The following is a 17,446-nucleotide window of genomic DNA, read 5'->3' as shown; positions in this document are numbered from 1 at the left end:
TAAAATATGGAGGATCTAATATGTTGGACACATTAGAGACTCTCATTTAGTTTAGTACTATCAGTAAATACTTACAGATTTTAAAGGATAAATAACCTATTCACAAATGAAAATGGAATAATATAACAGAGGCATTACTAGGATCAAATTTTGCTTGCAAGCTGCTTTGTTCTTTGGAACTCATTTTCTCTGTTTTCCTTGCTAATTTGGATATAAAACATGCACCTTTGAAAGAGATGGTGGTACTTTAACTAGAATAACAGCAGAAAAAATTGACATCTCAAATTTAATATCCATTAAATGAAGCAGTAATATGTTAGTGGAAAGGAAAGGCATGAAGAAAAGATCTTAGTTCTGTCTTTTTTATTACTTACAACATTAAGCATGAAACATAATCTTTGTGTTCACAGTGTGGAACCCAAATTATTATTTCTTAATGGGGCTACTGAAGAATTCTTGTGTTTTTTTAATGGCTTAGTTTTAAGCCTGTATTTAAAGCCTCATTTAACCTTGAGTATGTCTAAACTAAAATTGCTATGTTTTTCTTTCTCTAGACTATTTCAAATAGTACAATCCCAGAAAACGCAGCAAGTGGTGGAAGGTTCAAACTTGACATTCTGAAGAATAAAGCAAAGAGATCCTTAACTAGCTCCCTGGAAAATATCTTCTCAAGGGTAAGGATAAACTGAGGATCTGTTAGTTAAACATGTCTTTGTTTTCTGACTGTTTGGCTTTATTCTTAGCTAGCTCACCCAAGATTTACTTTAAAAAAGTACAAAAAACCTATTAGGATAACTTTAATTTAGTTAACTCTTAAGATAATCTGCCGAAATAAATTTTCTTCTGAGATCTAGATTTGTTCTGGGGCCTCTCATAAGTGAAATTGAGCAATAGAGATTTACTAGTAGAGACATGTATAGAAAGGGGCCATAGAATACTGAAGCTCAATACTGTAAGAACTTCTTATCATTTGTCATAAACTTAAAAAGAAACCTGCCCTTCTTTGGCTCATTCTTTTTTTTTTTTTAAAGAGAGAGAGAGAGAGAGAGAGAATTTTTTAATATTTAATTTTTAGTTCTCGGCGGACACAACATCTTTGTTGGTATGTGGTGCTGAGGATCGAACCCGGGCCGCACGCATGCCAGGCGAGCTTGCTACCACCTGAGCCACATCCCCAGCCCCTCTTTGGCCCATTCTTAAGGGTTGATAGAAAATGCTGAAAATAGCATAAATTAGTGGAATTTTTTAAAATCTCATTTAGTGAATTTACTTATTTTATTTAAATATAGGCAAAATCTTTTCCCTTCCTTTTCATTTTCCTCTTCCTGAATAATTTAGTCCTAAAGCTGTAAGTCAGCATCTTAGGGCAGAGAGTAGGGGTGGCTCAGAGCAGAAAGACACAGAACCCATGGAGGGGTTTGGGGCTGGGGAGCCAGAATGGTGAGGGGGCTGTTGGCAGAGTAGAGCAGCCTGTTTTGGGCCAAGGAGGGCTGGCCTGTAGAGGGAGGGCCCATCACGGGCAGCAGAACAGAGTTAAGGTAGAAGTGTTCCTAGACAGGGAGGTAGAGTCCAGGCAGAGTGAGGAAATGCACCTGGGGGATGGCAGCCTCAATATGGGGTGTTGCAGCCTGAGGGGGTTGAGGAGAGTGTTCACATAGTGGCAGTTGTAGAGCTCAGTCACACGCAGGGGAATGTCCAAATAGGTATATATGTTAAGATATGGGTTCCAGGGAGAAGGGAACTGCAAGTATGAAAAGAGGAAATCTGAATGAACCCTGTGTTATTGGATTCAATATGCACTCAGAGATGGTTGTGTGTATTTGTGTGGGTATATTTTGTGTGCGTGTGTGTGTACATTCAGTCCCTGGCTTTGTTCACTGAGAGAACTTGGGAGTTGTTCTTCTGAACACATCAGATAATAAGCCTGGTTGGGTGGAATCTAGCATCTGTATTATTATTATTGTTGTTGTTGTTGTTGTTTTTATTATTTGATACCGGGGATTGATCCCAGGGGTGCTTAACCACCAAGCCACATCCCCAGCCCTTTTTATATTTTATTTAGAGACAGGGTCTTGCTGAGTTGCTTAGGGCCTTGCTAAGTTGCTGAGGCTGGCTTTGAACTTGAAATCCTTCTGCCTCAGCCTCCCTAGCCACTGGGATTACAGGCATGCACCACCAAACCCAGCTAGCATCTGTATTTTGTATCTATCCTCCTGCACTAGTAGGAACCAGGGTCCTGGGAGAAGCAGTTCTAGAGCTGCAGGAAAAGTACAAGTACTGGTGACATCTGACAACAGAATGACCATCCAAGTAAATGACAGCAATGTAATGATTCTATGACCCATGGAGTAAAGTAGGAACCATGAATTTATTCTGAGATGAACTTCAGCACACTGAACATCTACGCATGAGTAGGATGCAACAGGGAAGCAAGTAACTTCAGATCAGAGAGGGCTGCCAGACACGACCTTGGTTGAGTGATGACTTGAACCTCATCAGCAAAGCAACACACTGCAATCCTGCGCCACCTGACAGAATGGACAGAGCACAGCTTCAGAGGTCTGACAGCCACAGAGGCAGCTCTTGAATCTAATCAAGAGAAAACACAGCAAACCTAGACTGAGGGACAATGTACAAAATAACAAGCCTATTATCATCAGAAGTGTCAAGATCCTGAAAGTCAGGAAAAGACTGAGGAATTGTTTAGAGTGAAGGAACATGAAAATTTGTGGAGCAGGAAATTCTGAATCACATTCTTTTGCTATAAAGGCTGTTGCTGGGACCATTGGAGTTGGAATGAAGTCTAAGAACAAAATGGTATCAATGTATCTGTTAGTTTCTTGTTCTTGAATACTGCATTTTAATGGTGTAGAATTCCTGAATTCCTTATTCATAGGAAATGTACACTGAAATACTGCAGGATGAAGGAAACTTGCATCCCCCATCCGGATTATTCACTTATACATTTGGGGAAAAATGTTTCTATTCTACTGAAGTGTTAACTTTTCTCTACGTTAGAGATTGTTTCCGAATGATACATGAAAAATTGATCATAGTAACTTGTCACATGCTCTACAAAGCCCACTTGGGATTTTTTGTTTGTTTTTTTGTTTGTTTATCATGTGGATAAATATCGCAGACAATTAAAGGGTCATAAATACAGCCACGTGCTATCAATAATGCAGATTGGGTGTATACAGATGGGTGGTAGGTGTTTTAATTCTATTGAATAGTTTCACAAGGTGTTCTTGAAGACTTGTTTTTAAGTCAACACCTTTCTTAACTTTTCTGCTAACAGAATACGAACATTTCGCCTGCAGTCTGTAATTATATTCTTCAGTGATCTCTATGTGCCTTTGAAGAAGCAGATGGGGATATAAATTCTCAGACGTTGTATTCTGAAGGAATGATTCAACTCTGTTTGCAAATGTGTGGGGTTTTTTTGTTTGTTTTGTTTGTTTGTTGGAGATGAACCCAGGGTCCTGCACACACTAGGTACGTGTTGCTTTTTTTTTTTTAAACAACTGTTTAACATGAATAACATTATGAGTCCATAAAATAGTTGGATACACTTGGAATTATTCCTTGTTTATTCAGTAGAGCATTAAGGACACAGTGTTCCTCGTTTTCTTTCTTTGCTGGAGCTCAAAACACTTTTACAGGTATTTCTCTTAATGATTGAGATTCTTCTTGATTTTAACAAAAGCCCTGCAGCAAGGGTGGTCAGCTGTGAACGCCATTACCTTATCAGTGGAAAACAGACTCTTAGAAAAGAACCTCTACGAAGTTTGTCAGAAATATGTTAATGCAGCTGTCCCTAAATTTTTCATGCCATTTATAAATTAATATTCCTCCTTCCGTCTTCCTCTCTTTCCCTTTGCCCCCCCCCCATTTGTTACTTCCTTTCTTTCTAAATCCAGAAATGAACCCACATCCATTCCTAGTCATCTAGGAACACTGATGTATTTGTGTGTGTGTAGCCAAATTTTAAAAGTCATCTTCTACTCCTAGAGAAGAGGTGAAAAGGAGATGCTTAGGGTTTTAGGACTAAATAGTCAGCAAATGTTGTCCCTGGATTAAAGAGACTTCAGGTCGTCAGGAATAGGGCTGCATTTGAAGGCAGTGCAGTGTGCAGCCAGAATGCCTGGTTAGAACCCCGCTTTATCTCTTATTACCGGGGTATGTGGTTTGTTCTCCCCAAACTGAGGTTGAATTTTAATCCTCATGTCAGAGATTAAGAGGTAGGACGAGGTAGGACCTATAAGAGGGGCTCTCGTGAATTAATTAATCCATTCATGCTATTAAGGGGTTAATAGGTCATTTCCAGAGAGGGTCTGCTATCAAAGCCAGTTTGGTCAGGTCTCTTACAGTTTCCTGTCTGTTGCCACATGATGCCCCGTAGTACCTATGACTCTGACAGCAAGCAAGTCATGCCTAGATATGACCTTTTGACCTTGAACCAGAACTGTGAGCCAAAATAAGCCTCTTTTCTTTATAATGTATCCAGTTGTGATATTGTATTTAATTAACTTTGTAACTTCATCTAACTTTATAATATATCTAATTGTGGTATTGTCTTGTGGTGATGTATTGGACTAAGATATAGAGTAACCAGGTTCCTTCCCTTGCTGAACTTGAGTTTCCTTATCTGTGAGATGAAAGCAAGGGTGTTCTTACTGCCTAAGGACTTGGTGAGGAAGGAATGAGGAGATTTATAGGAAGTGCTTGGAATTGGCAGAGAGTTAGCCAAAAGGGTAGCTGTGATGATTAAGACAATTTTGTGTACAGAGGAGCAGTTAACTCTGAGCTGCTGTGTGACCATGTTGGAAAAGTGCCTCTTTGAGTTCTTATGTTGATTCTATGACATGCCAAGTAGCATTTGTTGGAATTCACCAATGTGTGGGTTATATAATTATAAGGTTTCCGTCGTAATTCAGTTTTATTGAGTTATGCCACTGGGAAAAATTGTTCACAATACATGGCTGAGAAAAGAGCATATGGCAGCGTAGAGCTTGGACGGGAATACACGTTAGCTGGTGAGTCATTCGTTTGCACCTGCCCTTTGTGAGGACCAGGCCACACTTGAAGCATCACAATCCTTAGAGAAAATTCAGAGGACAGGCCTGGAGGATCTGAGAGTTAGACTTTGGAGAATGTACCATAAATCAAGGCATTTCTCTTTCTTTTAATCTTTTATAGGACAGATAACATTAATAAGTAAGTTAAATAACATTAATAAGTAAGTTAAATATTTCTACTCATTTTTTGTTTTCATTTTCTTTTTTGTTGTGGTAAGATATACATATAGTAATATTAAAAGTCCCATTTTAACCACCTGAAATGTACAATTCAGTGGATGTGAGCACATTTATTTTGTTATACAACCATCACCACCATCCATCTCTAGAACTTTCTCCCTCTTGCCAATACTCATCTTCCTTTTACTCTCCCACACCCCAGTTCCTTATAACTATCATTCTACCTTCTGTTTCTGAATCTGTCTGCTCTCAGTGATTCATTATAAGTAGAATCACACAACATTTGTCTTTTTGTGACTAGTTTATTTCGCTTGCTAAAACTTCTTCAAGTTTTATCCACGTTGTAGCACTTATCAGAATTCCTTTGTTTTTAAGGACCTAAAAACAGCATACTACAGTGACACAGCCACATCAATGTTTATAGCTGCCCAATTCACAATAGCTAAACTGTAGCACCAACCTAGATGTCCTTCAGTGGATGAATGGATAAAAAAAATGTGGCATTTATACATAATGGCATATTACTCAGCACTAAAAAAGAATAAGATCATGGCATTTGCAGGGAAATGGATGGCATTAGAGAAGATTATTCTAAGTGAAATTAGCCAATCCCCCCAAAACAAATGCCAAATGTTTTCTCTGATATAAGGGGGATGACTCAAAATGGGGTAGGGAGAGAGCATAGGAGGAAAATTACCTCTAGATAGGGAATAGGGGTAGGAGGAAAAGGGATGGACAAGGGGAATAGCTAGGATGGTGGAAGGAGACAGTCATCGTTATATAAAATACATGTATGAAGATGTGAATTTGGTATCAACATACCTTATATACAGAGATATGATAAATTGTGGTATAAAGGTGTATTAAGAATTGTCATTTTTTAGTGCAGAGTAATACTCCATTGTGTACAAATGCCACATTTTTTTATCCATTCATCTATTGAAGGGCATCTAGGTTGGTTCCACAGTCTAGCTATTGTGAATTGTGCTGCTATGAACATCATTGTAGCAGTATCCCTATAGTACGCTCTTTTAAGGTCTTTAGGGAATAGTCCAAGAAGGGCAATAGCTGGGTCAAATGGTGGTTCCATTCCCAGCTTTCCCAGGAATCTCCAAACTGCTTTCCAAATTGGCCGCACCAATTTGCAGTCCTACCAGCAATGTACAAGAGTACCCTTTTCTCCACATCCTCGCCAGCACTTGTTGTTGTTTGACTTCATAATGGCTGCCAATCTTACTGGAGTGAGATGGTATCTTAGGGTGGTTTTGATTTGCATTTCTCTGACTGCTAGAGATGGTGAGCATTTTTTCATGTACTTGTTGATTGTATGTCCTCCTCTGAGAAGTGTCTGTTCAGGTCCTTGGCCCATTTGTTGATTGGGTTATTTGTTATCTTATTGTCTAATTTTTTGAGTTCTGCAGGGAAATGGATGGCACTAGAGCAGATTATGCTAAGTGAAGCTAGCCAATCCCTAAAAAACAAATTCCAAATGTCATCTTTGATATAAGGAGAACAGGTAAGAACAGAGCAGGGAGGAAGAGCATGAGAAGAAGATCACCATTAAACAGGGACGAGACGGGGGAGGGAAAGGGAGAGAGAAGGGGAATTGCATGGTAAAGGAAGGAGACCCTTTCTTTACAAAATTACGTATAAGAGGAAGTGAGGGGAAAGGGGAAAAAACAAGAGAGAGAAATGAATTACAGTAGATGGGGTAGAGAGAGAAGATGGGAGGGGAGGGGAGGGGGGATAGTAGAGGTTAGGAAGGGCAGCAGAATACAACAGACACTAGTATGGCAGTATGTAAAAAAGTGGATGTGTAACCGAGATGAATCTGCAATATGTTTACGGGGTAAAAATGGGAGTTCATAACCCACTTGAATCCAATGTACGAAATATGATATGTCAAGAGCTTTGTAATGTTTTGAACAACTAATAAAAAAATTTAAAAAAAGAATTGTATGCAAAAAAATAAGAGTGCTCATGTATAATGGCATAATTTGGTGTCAATATACTTTATATACAAAGTTACGAAAAATTGTGCTGTGAATGGATAATTATGAATGTAATGCACTCCACTATTATCAGGTATGTAAGAAATAAATTTTTTTAAAAAGAATTCCTTTGTTTTTAAGGCCAAGTAACATCTCCATTGCATGTATACACCACATTTAGTTTAGTTTATTCATTCATCTGTCAGTGGACATCTGGATTACTTCAACATTTTGGATCTTGTGAATAATGTCCTGGATATGGGCATTCAGATATCCAGATCTCTGCTTTCAGTTTGTTTTCAGTTTTCCAGAAGAGGAATTTACTGATTCATGTAGTAATCATATTTTTTACTTTGTGTAGGCCCACCATATTGTTTTTCATAATGGATGTACCAGTTTTTATTCCCACCAGCAATCCATAAAAGTTACATTTTTTTTTCCACATATTTGCCAACACTTGTAATTCTGGGCTTTTTTTGTTTGTTTAATAAATAGTCATCCTAATGCGAATGTCCACTTTTATTTTAACAAAGTACTTATTTCATAGAAACAAGCAGTTAAATGAATGGTTCAAGCTCCTCAATCTTGGTTGTATGACAGTATCATCGTATCATTTATGGAGTTTCCAAAAATACAGATCTGTGGGCCCAACCCTATACTCAAAATGTATCAAAATATCAGGTGTGGGACTGAGGCACCTAATTTAGAAGTTCTATGAATGACTCTGATGTACTCTCTTGGTTTTGCAACTTAACTCACTATTGTCTTTGCTCTAGGATGGCCATTTGTGTTTGCTGGTTTTTTGTTTTGTTTTGTTTTTAGAGGATACCTTATGACTTTTATTTTTATTTTAATTTTTCATGTTTTTGGCCATTTGTTTTTAAAGTATTATCACACATAAGCAGCATTAGTATCATCTGGGAACTTCTTAGGCATATAAGTCCTGGCCTCCCTTATCAGAATTTCTAGAGTTGGGTCCAGTTACAGATGTTTAGCCCTTCAAGTCATCTTGATGCCCAGCAAAGTTTGAAAGCTGCTATTCTAGGCAAGTCTAATTCTTAAGATATTAACATTCTAAATAAGGAATCAGCATTCACTAACATCAGCTACCAGAATTTAACACAGTGTTTGTTAAGAATTTTATTAGAAAGATAATTTAAGTAGGTGATCAAGGGACCTGAAGGCAAGACCCTGCCCTGTCAGGCTTATGTTTACGAATTTGCGTTTATTTCCCTTTCCTAAGCCATAGTTTCACCGTTTGTAAAATGTGCATAGTAATCCTGGCTTACTTTATCATGAGGATTAAGTGTCAGTATATTGGGAAAAAAAAAATGACACTATACATCTGAGGTGGTATATTCAGTGATTAGCCCTAAAACTCTGTCATTTACAAAATAGCAAAAGGGTATTTAGAGCGTTGTTCTCTTTATCTCCGTTTCGTACCCTGGCATCCTGCACAGTACTTGCGTGGCCGCCTTTGAAGTGTCTCCTCTGCATGCCTTGAATTGCTGTGGTGGCTCGCTCAGCAAGGGCACAGCCATTCTATTTTGGTCAAGGTGGACACTGTAGCTTTTGTGTTCCAAAGCCATGCCAAACGCCATAAATTTTGTGAACTAACAAGGTCTCGCTTGCATCATGTGCTGCAGAAAGGCCTTGTTAGGAAGGCTGGCATTTTTTTTCTTGTTGTATTAAATGGTATGTAGCAAAAGGGGTTTTGTGTCCTACAACTTGTCACCCCCACCCCTGAGTTTTATAGCAGAAGAGTCACACTCCAGTCGTAGAGTTGAGCTCATCATGGCCTGCCATTTTTACGTGGCAAAATATTTTACTTAGCTGACTATAGGTGTTTATGCAATAGGATCCATTTTTTTTTAAATGCTTAGACGCTTAGTTCATTAGTATTAAAAAGTGGGTCTGAGGGAAAGGGCACAACAAATGAATTACCAAATCATAATAGAGTAAAATTGCAAGAGCTGTCTGTTCAAAGGTAAAGGACAGAGTCTTGGGGTTCTGTTGTTTGTTGCTGTTTCATAAGTTGAAATTTTCTAAAATGGAAATACTTAATATATTGTGTGAGTCGTTTTGAAAACAGTCCTTATTTCATGCTTTCTTCAGAGTAGCGTCCATGGTCTTCTGGTGGAAATGAGTGAATTAGTAACAGTCATAGAGAATGATCTTAAAGTATGCTTATTTCTCTTTGTGCAAAAACAACACACACACATATGGATAAAATACCTTAATGAGTAAAATATGTGATTTAAATTGCTTTTCTAGTACTGGAAATGGCTTGGTACCCATGACTACTTTCTCTGTTGTGACCAAGTAACATGCTTGAGATATCAGACAAGTTGGGTGTATAAGTACTGGCTAAAAATAGCAGAGAGCAACTTGATGTTTACTGTACTGTCCTCTTGGTTACACAACTCACCCAGTAATTTATTAGCCACAAATACAGTTCATTATTAAAAGTATGTTAGTTATAGCATAGAACTGAAGAACTGAGAGAACTTGATAAGATTTTGGGGTATTTGTAAAATTCTACTTAACTGACGAGGCAAATTAGTTTCATTTGTGATTCTGCATTCATAAAGTTCTACCTTAGGGAGTCAGTACTGAGAAGAAGTTCAAGGGCTTCACCCAGAAATGGAGCTTTCTCTGTTCACATTGCTGCTCTTAACTGGCTGTGTGAACTTGGACCATAGAATCTACCAGAACTTGACTCCTTGTCTGTGAAGTTGAACTAATAACTATACCTACTTCACAGAATTGTTGTGAAGATGAAATAAGACAATTAATACAGTGTGAAATGTTTGCATAGTATATGGCCCATGATAAGTATTCAGTAATAGTAGATGAAGCTATGAATTTTATTATTGATATAGTTGTTATATAGAGTACCTGTAGAAATAGAAAACTATAATTAGGCCTAGTGCCATGGCTCACACCCGTAATCCCAGCAACTTGGATAACTGAGGCAAGAGGATCGAAAGTTCAAGGTCAGCCTCAGCACCTTAGCAAGACCCTCCATCAAAAAAAAAAAAAAAAAGAAAGAAAAAGAAAAGAAAAAAGAAATAGGGATGTGGTTCAGTGGTAAAGTATTCCTAAATTCAATCCTCAGCATCAAAAAAAGAAAAGAAACTATAATTATCATAGTATAGATGAATAAGTATTGCTTCTATGAAATAAAATAGGATACTATCATTATATAGCAGCCAATTGAAAACAAGAAAGAACACTTAAATTTTTCTTGTAGGTGACATAAAAAGCAAAATTCAATACAAGTCTAGGAAACTAGAGTTGAAAATTATCTTTTAGAAGATAGAATTAAATAAAAAAGTAGTGAAAAATAGAACAAGGTTAAATAGTTAAAGGATCAGTCTGGAAACCCAAAAACTGAAAGTTAGGAACTCCAGAAAGAGAACATGCCTGCAGGAAATTTTCAAAGAAAGAACTTAAGTTTTTTCTTAGAACTAATGAACATGAGTTTCCAGATTTAATAGGCCCAGAGAGTGCACATTAGAACAGCTGAACAAAAGTCATGCCAAGGCACATAGTTGTGAAATTTAGAATTCCCAAGGGTAAACTTAGATTCTGTTCCAAAAAGAAATAGCAGGGCATACACACAGCCTTTAGATTGACCAAGACATTAGACTTCTGAACTGAAGGACATTGAGCAATACTAACATGGTATAAAGGAATATTTCCAACCAGAATTATATATTCAGCCAAACTGTTAATGAAATACAAGCACAGAGCAATGACATTCACAGACAGGCAAATTAAAATTACCTCCCAGTCTCCCTTTTCTCAGAAAACACCTGGAGAATGTCCTCCACCTAAATGAGGAAGTAAACTGAAAAAGAGAAAGACAGGGGATCAAGGAGGCAGAAATTAAAACATAGAAGGTGAAAGTAGATTTCTACACTGACAGTGAAGAAAATGCTCGGAAGATCTGTAATGCAGGGCCAGATTGCAGCAAGAAGACGGGTTTCTATAATAAGTAGTTCAAAGATAAAGGGAAAAAAACCCCTATAATTAATGAATTATGTGATGAGTGATTAAATCCCGATCTGCTGGAGAGTTTTACAATAAATTTGTGATTTCTGAGCAGTCATTAACTCCGTGAGAAATAAAGTGTACAAGACATGAGATGTAATCAAATGTAATTATAGTAAATATGTAGCTTATCTGCAAATAGTGTTTAAAAATCATAATAATTTAAGCACAAAATACTGATTCAACTGATATGTGTTGTAACTATATTGAGGGAGGAAGGCAAGAGAGAAGTGTGTGTATGTGTGTGTTTAGAGTGGGTGGGGAATGAAGTAAGAGTATTAACTTCTCATTAATATGTAGTGCCTAAAGTGGAAAGACTCAAAAATAATATTATGAGCTGAACATCAGAAGCATCAGTATAAATAATTTAAGATTTGCTTTGAGGAGTGAGACTGAAAGTGTGGAGAAGGGGTTGGTGGTCTCCAGTTTTTATTACAAGCTTTGGCAGTACAATTTGACTTTTGAAACTTTGGGCAGGTTATTACTTTGATTAAAAAATTAAAATGATGGGCCAGGATTGTGGCTCAGTGGTAGAGTACTTGCCTAGCATGTATGAGGCAATCCACATGTATGGGTTCAATCCAAATAAATAAATAAACAAACAAATAAAAATGTATTGTGTACATCTACAATTAAAAAAACATTAAAAAATTGAAATTAAATTCAGTCTTCTCTGTCTCCCAAATTAAACCAAGGTATGTGTGGAGATCCTTTAAAACTGTGAAGCACTGTGCAGATGTTGTGCATGCTTTTATTTTATAGAATCACTGTCACATCAGCTTGGCTTGTACTTCCCGCTCATTCCTGTTAGAACTTTTTCGTGTGTTGCAGGAGTTTATAGAACTCCTCAGTGTCTCTTAAGACCTTCTGAAGGATGTGGCTCAACCTGCCTTTGTATTCTCTTTCCTTCGTTAGTTAGCTGCAGTTTCTTCCTATGTAGAGTGAGGGGATGAGACAAAATGATTGGTCAGATCTCTTTTTTAGATTATCTTTGAAATTCACACCACATGGAAAGATCAAGAATCAGTGTGCTAGTATTGAAGCTGGCTGATACCTAATCTTCTGGAATGAAATGACTTACCGAAGTAGTTTTGCATTATGGAATAATGAATAAAGCAAAATTAATAAATTTTGAAAGTCCCTTTTTCTATTTCTTAAAACCTGTTATAATCCTATAATGTGGAGCTTAAGGTCTGTAACATGTGGTGTGGACAATGTATGTATTAAACTTGATCTTTGTAACTTTTCTGGTTTTTGCTCTACCCTCCACATTTGTGTTTTATCTGTATGAGATTCAGAGTTCTCACTGATCTCATAGATGAACAATGTTTAACCTTGGAACCAAAAGAGTTCAAAAAGCTTGATCTGAGTATCTTGTTCTCTAATAGTTGATTAAGAAATAATGGGAATGGGGGCTGTTTCTGTTTATCCTGCTATCATGGATGTTAAAATAGCTGAAAAGTTTGAGAGAACCACAAATGGATCGATTTAATGCTCACATGGAAAGGCAACCTCGAATTGCCTTCTATAGTTTTGAAATAAAAATCCAAGCTGTATAAGGAGTTAATTTTATTCTCTTCACTCAGGGAGCTAACAGGATGAGAGGTCGGCTTGGAAGTATGGACAGCTTTGAAAGGTCTAACAGTCTTGCTTCGGAGAAGGTATCTAATCTGATCTCCTTTGTTTACCCCAAATTGCAATTTAGTAAAAACCAACACCAATATCATAATATGCCTGCCTCGATCTCTTATTTTATTATGAGTTCTTTATGGCTTTCAAAATATAAACATTGAGGTTTTGTTATTTTAAATAAGTAGGCCCTGACTGTAAACATGCTGGTCTTTGTTCAGAGAAGCCTTCTGCTGGGACACATGTCTCACAGTCTTGTCACTTTTTGTAGGTAGTATGCTTTGGGGGACAGTGTTTGAGCAACGATTAATCCAGAGCCATAGAAAACCAGCCATCTAATTGCTATACTTGTACAGTGATTTTTTTGATTGTTGTGTTGTTCTCTTCCCATATTACCATTTTCTTCCTGTTTTATCATTTCAGCTGCAACTTTAGCGTCTCTTCTACCTCACAGATAATGCCCCCCCAGGTTTGGTTTCCTGTTTTCTGCATTGTGTAACATGTAACCCGAGGCATAGGCAACCTTTCTTTAATGGAAAAATGTTTAAATATTTTTATTAAACTTTTTTGCTGATGGAGTTTGGGGACTTAGTCTGACTACATATGCCTCTGTTGTCCCTAACCCAGGTTTATCAAACGAAACATTTTTACAGTGGTGCCTGTTCTGGAAAGTATGCATACCTGACTGAATTGAAAGATTTATGGTATCTATTCATGCAACAGGAGACACATTCCAGCTCAGCTCGCCTTTCTTTCATTTCCTGTTTTTGTGTCTTTTAAAAGAACTTTACCTCCGGGAACATGTAGTTGAATAGAAACATCCAGAGTGAAGGAAGATACCAGGCTTGATTTTATTTTCCCTCAGGCTTTGCCACGAGACTTGGACACTTAGGCATTGTGATATCATTTTGACAGTCCAGGAAGCGTGCAGCGATATGCCATGGAAATTAGGAGATGGGTTAACACAGACTCCACCCTCATTTGGTCATGGTCTCTTTTCATCTCCCCAACAACAGTGAGAAAAGCACAGTAGCTGTAGCATTTTACCACCGAGTCAGGGGAAAAGAATACCTTTTCTGATCCCTTTCACTTTCTGGCCTATCTTTCGGATGCTGTCTTACAGCTGCTTATCAGTAGTGGGCTGTGGTGAGACTGATTAGCCTTCACCAGGGATTGAGTAAAAAAGAAAAAAAAATAGTTTTGTCATGACTCAGGAAGAAGAGGAGGCACCCTGTCCCCATTGAACCCCGATCTTCTGCAGGTCCACTGCAAACCTGGTAGGAAAGAGAGACCCCTTGTGCTTGCGTTTCAGGACTACTCGCCAGGGGACTCTCCTCCAGGGACACCACCAGCCTCTCCGCTGTCCTCTGCTTGGCAAGCGTTCCCCGAGGAGGATTCTGACTCCCCACAGTTTCGAAGACGGGCTCACACGTTCAGCCACCCTCCTTCAAGCACCAAGAGAAAGCTGAATTTGCAGAATGGGAGGGCCCCCGGGGTGCGCTCCCCTCTGCTGAGGCAGAGCTCCAGCGAGCAGTGCAGGTAAGTCAGACCTCTCTCCACAGTGTGAAATCAGATTCCCACAGTCACCCTGGGTGGGCCACTGTGGAGTCTGGGTCGATTGTGACTTCCTGCTCCAGCCAACTTTTCAGTTTTTAGAAAGAACATAAAAATAAACTGAATTTCTTTACCTTAGTGATTAAAGGAAGTGGGTCAAGGTCAAAGTGTATTCATAGAAAAGAGTTAATGCACTCATTTCATATGGATGAGAACTTTTTTTCCCCCCAAGAAAAATAGAGAAAACACGAGATCACGCAGTTGTTTTGTCTGAAAACTTACTGACAACACATATTACTCAGTGTTCTTCTTAATGAGGGCTGTCAATAAGCAAAGTCAGCAAAATTTAAAAATAACAGAGCCGTAGAATTTCCTGTTGGCCTACAGTAAAATTCCAGGTTTTAAAAAAAGTCACTTAAGTTACCTTCATACATGAGATAATTTTTGGCTGTATTTTACTATTAGTAAAGCTAAATATGAAAAGCACTACAAATTTTATCGACACTAAAGCAATATTAGAAAGAAGACTAAATATACCCTAATTATAGTCAGTGGCCATTAGAAATTATCTTAGGTGGTATTTAAAAAAATAATTTAATAAAATTATTTGTTATTTGGTAAGATGTAGTAAAAGGAAAAAACCTAGAAATGATTCTATTTCTTGCTGTGTACAATAGATCCCAATTTATATCTTAGAAATAATTTAGTTTCTCTTCTTTACCTGTGAGTTTGATACAAAAAAATAAAGTTGATTGCCATTTGCCAGTTGGAAAAAAAAATAAAACTTGAAGTAAAAATTCCAGAAAGGCTAATACTTGATAGCCAATGTTATCAGATTTACTAGCATGTTTTTAAGGTAACAGTTTTATTCTTGTTGTTTTCTGAATGATTTCAAAATCTACAAATTAGGTATTATGGTATGAACAAACATTTGTCTTCGGTTTGTTTTGTGTGTGAAGGAGATTAAGTATTCATAGGCAACAATGATTTTTAAAAAATGATTATTTATAATTTTGTATTTACCCAACATAATAAATCTCTTCCCCCCGCCGCCAGAAATAATTACTTTTTAAAAGTGTTATTGTATTTTTGTATACCTTTATTTTATTTATTTATTTTTAATTGGTACTAAGGATCAGATCAACCTAGTGCCTCACACATGCTAGGCAAGTGCTCTACCACTGAGCTACAAATTTTGTAGCAGGAACAATTACTTTTAAGAATTAAAACCATCAGTTGTTTTAGACTATAAATGATATCTCAGTGCTTCCCTCATGCTTTTGCACAATTTGTAATGTATAAGTTCAAATAATTTCTATCAATATAAAAAGATGTCATTTATGTCCTTATAAAAACTTACCACACAAATTATTGTCTATAAAAAGGAAAAAGAGCTATATGGGAGATTTAGGGCTCTGGATTGAACCATGGTGGCACCATTTCACAGGCTTCAGGAGAGAGCACAGCCATTAATCTTTGTTAAGCCAGAGGTATTATGGTGACTTCCAACAAGCAGACATGTTGCTGTCAAAGAGTTAGTTAGAAGGGTTTAGATCTTTAAAATAGTTTTTGAACTGCTCATAATCAGTTTTTCATTCTGTACCTTGTTTTCCTGTAATTATTTGCGCTTCCCTAGTTTTTCCCCTTGAATTATCTTTTGCATGTAAAGACAAGCAATTTTTATCCTAAAATTGTTAAGAATTTTTAAGGAGATGAACACTGATGGATAGAGATACTGCATAGAAGAGGAATTCAATTCGTGCGAGAGTGACAGTTCAAGCCCGGTCACCTCAACGGAGAACTGCATGCTTTTTCTGAGTATAAGATTCAGCCCTGATCCTTTAAAGGAAAGGTTAAATTAATAGCAAGAACCTGTTTATATGCTTTTTCATAGTGAATGAAGATTTTGCTAAAATGTAAATTAAGACAAATTTGCTGTATTTTCTGTACTCAGCATTCTTCCACCAGTTCGACGCATGCACAAGGAGAATAATTCTTCCTCCAGTCTTCCAAGTCTTCACACTTCCTTCTCTGCCCCTTCCTTCACTGCCCCCTCTTTCCTGAAAAGCTTTTACCAGAATTCAGGTAGACTGTCCCCACAGTATGAAAATGAAATCAGGTGAGATCAGTGTCCTCTGTTTGCAAAGCAAAATTTTCTGCAGTGATATACTGATAAGTTACTAAAAAGTGGCTGATTAATTTTGGAGTGACATTTATGCATCCTTCTGTGTGCTTGTTCTAATCTGTTTCTAATATGTTGACTTTAATTCCAATTAATTTAAAAATGAGTAGTTTCAAATCTTTTTATGACATGATTGTCTTTTTAAATTAATTAAAAAAAATTATTTGTATTTCTTTACCTTGGAGCCCAGAGTCTAAACTTCTTATTGTTTGGAACAAGACCTGGTGCTAACACATACTAAGTAAACTTGGACCGATCATGCTTTTTTTTTTTTTTTTGAAGCTCTCTGGATATGTTTCATAGAACCCAAAAGCCACTGATTGAATTAGACTAAAGGTTTAAGTGAAGTATGTCTTAAGTTCTAAGTATGTAGAATACTTCTTAGATACTTTTTTGATTTTTCAATGACAGACTTAACTTTCTGAAACTTAATGTACATCAAATAAATGGATACAGGATCATGTTGATAGCAGCTCTGAACTAGCATAAGGGATCTCTTCAATCTTGTAGCTATTCTGTTTTGTTTCATATTTGTCCCCAGTAGAGAAAACGTGTAGCCTGTTAAAACTTGTTGCTTGCTCTTTTAGCTATGCAAAATTAGATGTGGTTATTCTTGGAGAATTGCCTCCTTTTTACAAATGGAAATAAATACGTGAAATTATACCAATCATTCGAATTCTTAGTGAAGTGTTGCACAGCTCTGAAATGTGGTGGGGTAAGGGTACCCTTTAGAGGGGTTATTGTTGACCTAAGCAGTCTGTGAGATGCATTCCTTT

The 17,446-nt window shown here is 37.3% G+C and overlaps 1 protein-coding gene across 1 annotated transcript in view; it reads left to right on the top strand.

Moving 5' to 3' along the window:
• The window catches only part of Tbc1d4 (TBC1 domain family member 4), a 187,616-nt gene that overhangs the window by 134,622 nt on the left and 35,548 nt on the right, over positions 1 to 17,446 (top strand). Inside the window, exons 8-11 of the mRNA XM_077795211.1 lie at positions 555 to 674; positions 12,892 to 12,966; positions 14,247 to 14,473; positions 16,443 to 16,607. Coding sequence (XP_077651337.1) covers positions 555 to 674; positions 12,892 to 12,966; positions 14,247 to 14,473; positions 16,443 to 16,607 — 587 coding nt within the window. The remainder of the gene's footprint in view (positions 1 to 554; positions 675 to 12,891; positions 12,967 to 14,246; positions 14,474 to 16,442; positions 16,608 to 17,446) is intronic.

The sequence above is a fragment of the Urocitellus parryii genome, chromosome 2, assembly GCF_045843805.1.
Source record: "Urocitellus parryii isolate mUroPar1 chromosome 2, mUroPar1.hap1, whole genome shotgun sequence".
In the NCBI taxonomy this organism is placed as follows: domain Eukaryota; kingdom Metazoa; phylum Chordata; class Mammalia; order Rodentia; family Sciuridae; genus Urocitellus; species Urocitellus parryii.
Note: the sequence above shows the minus strand (reverse complement) of the source record. Positions and strands in the feature narration are given on the sequence as shown.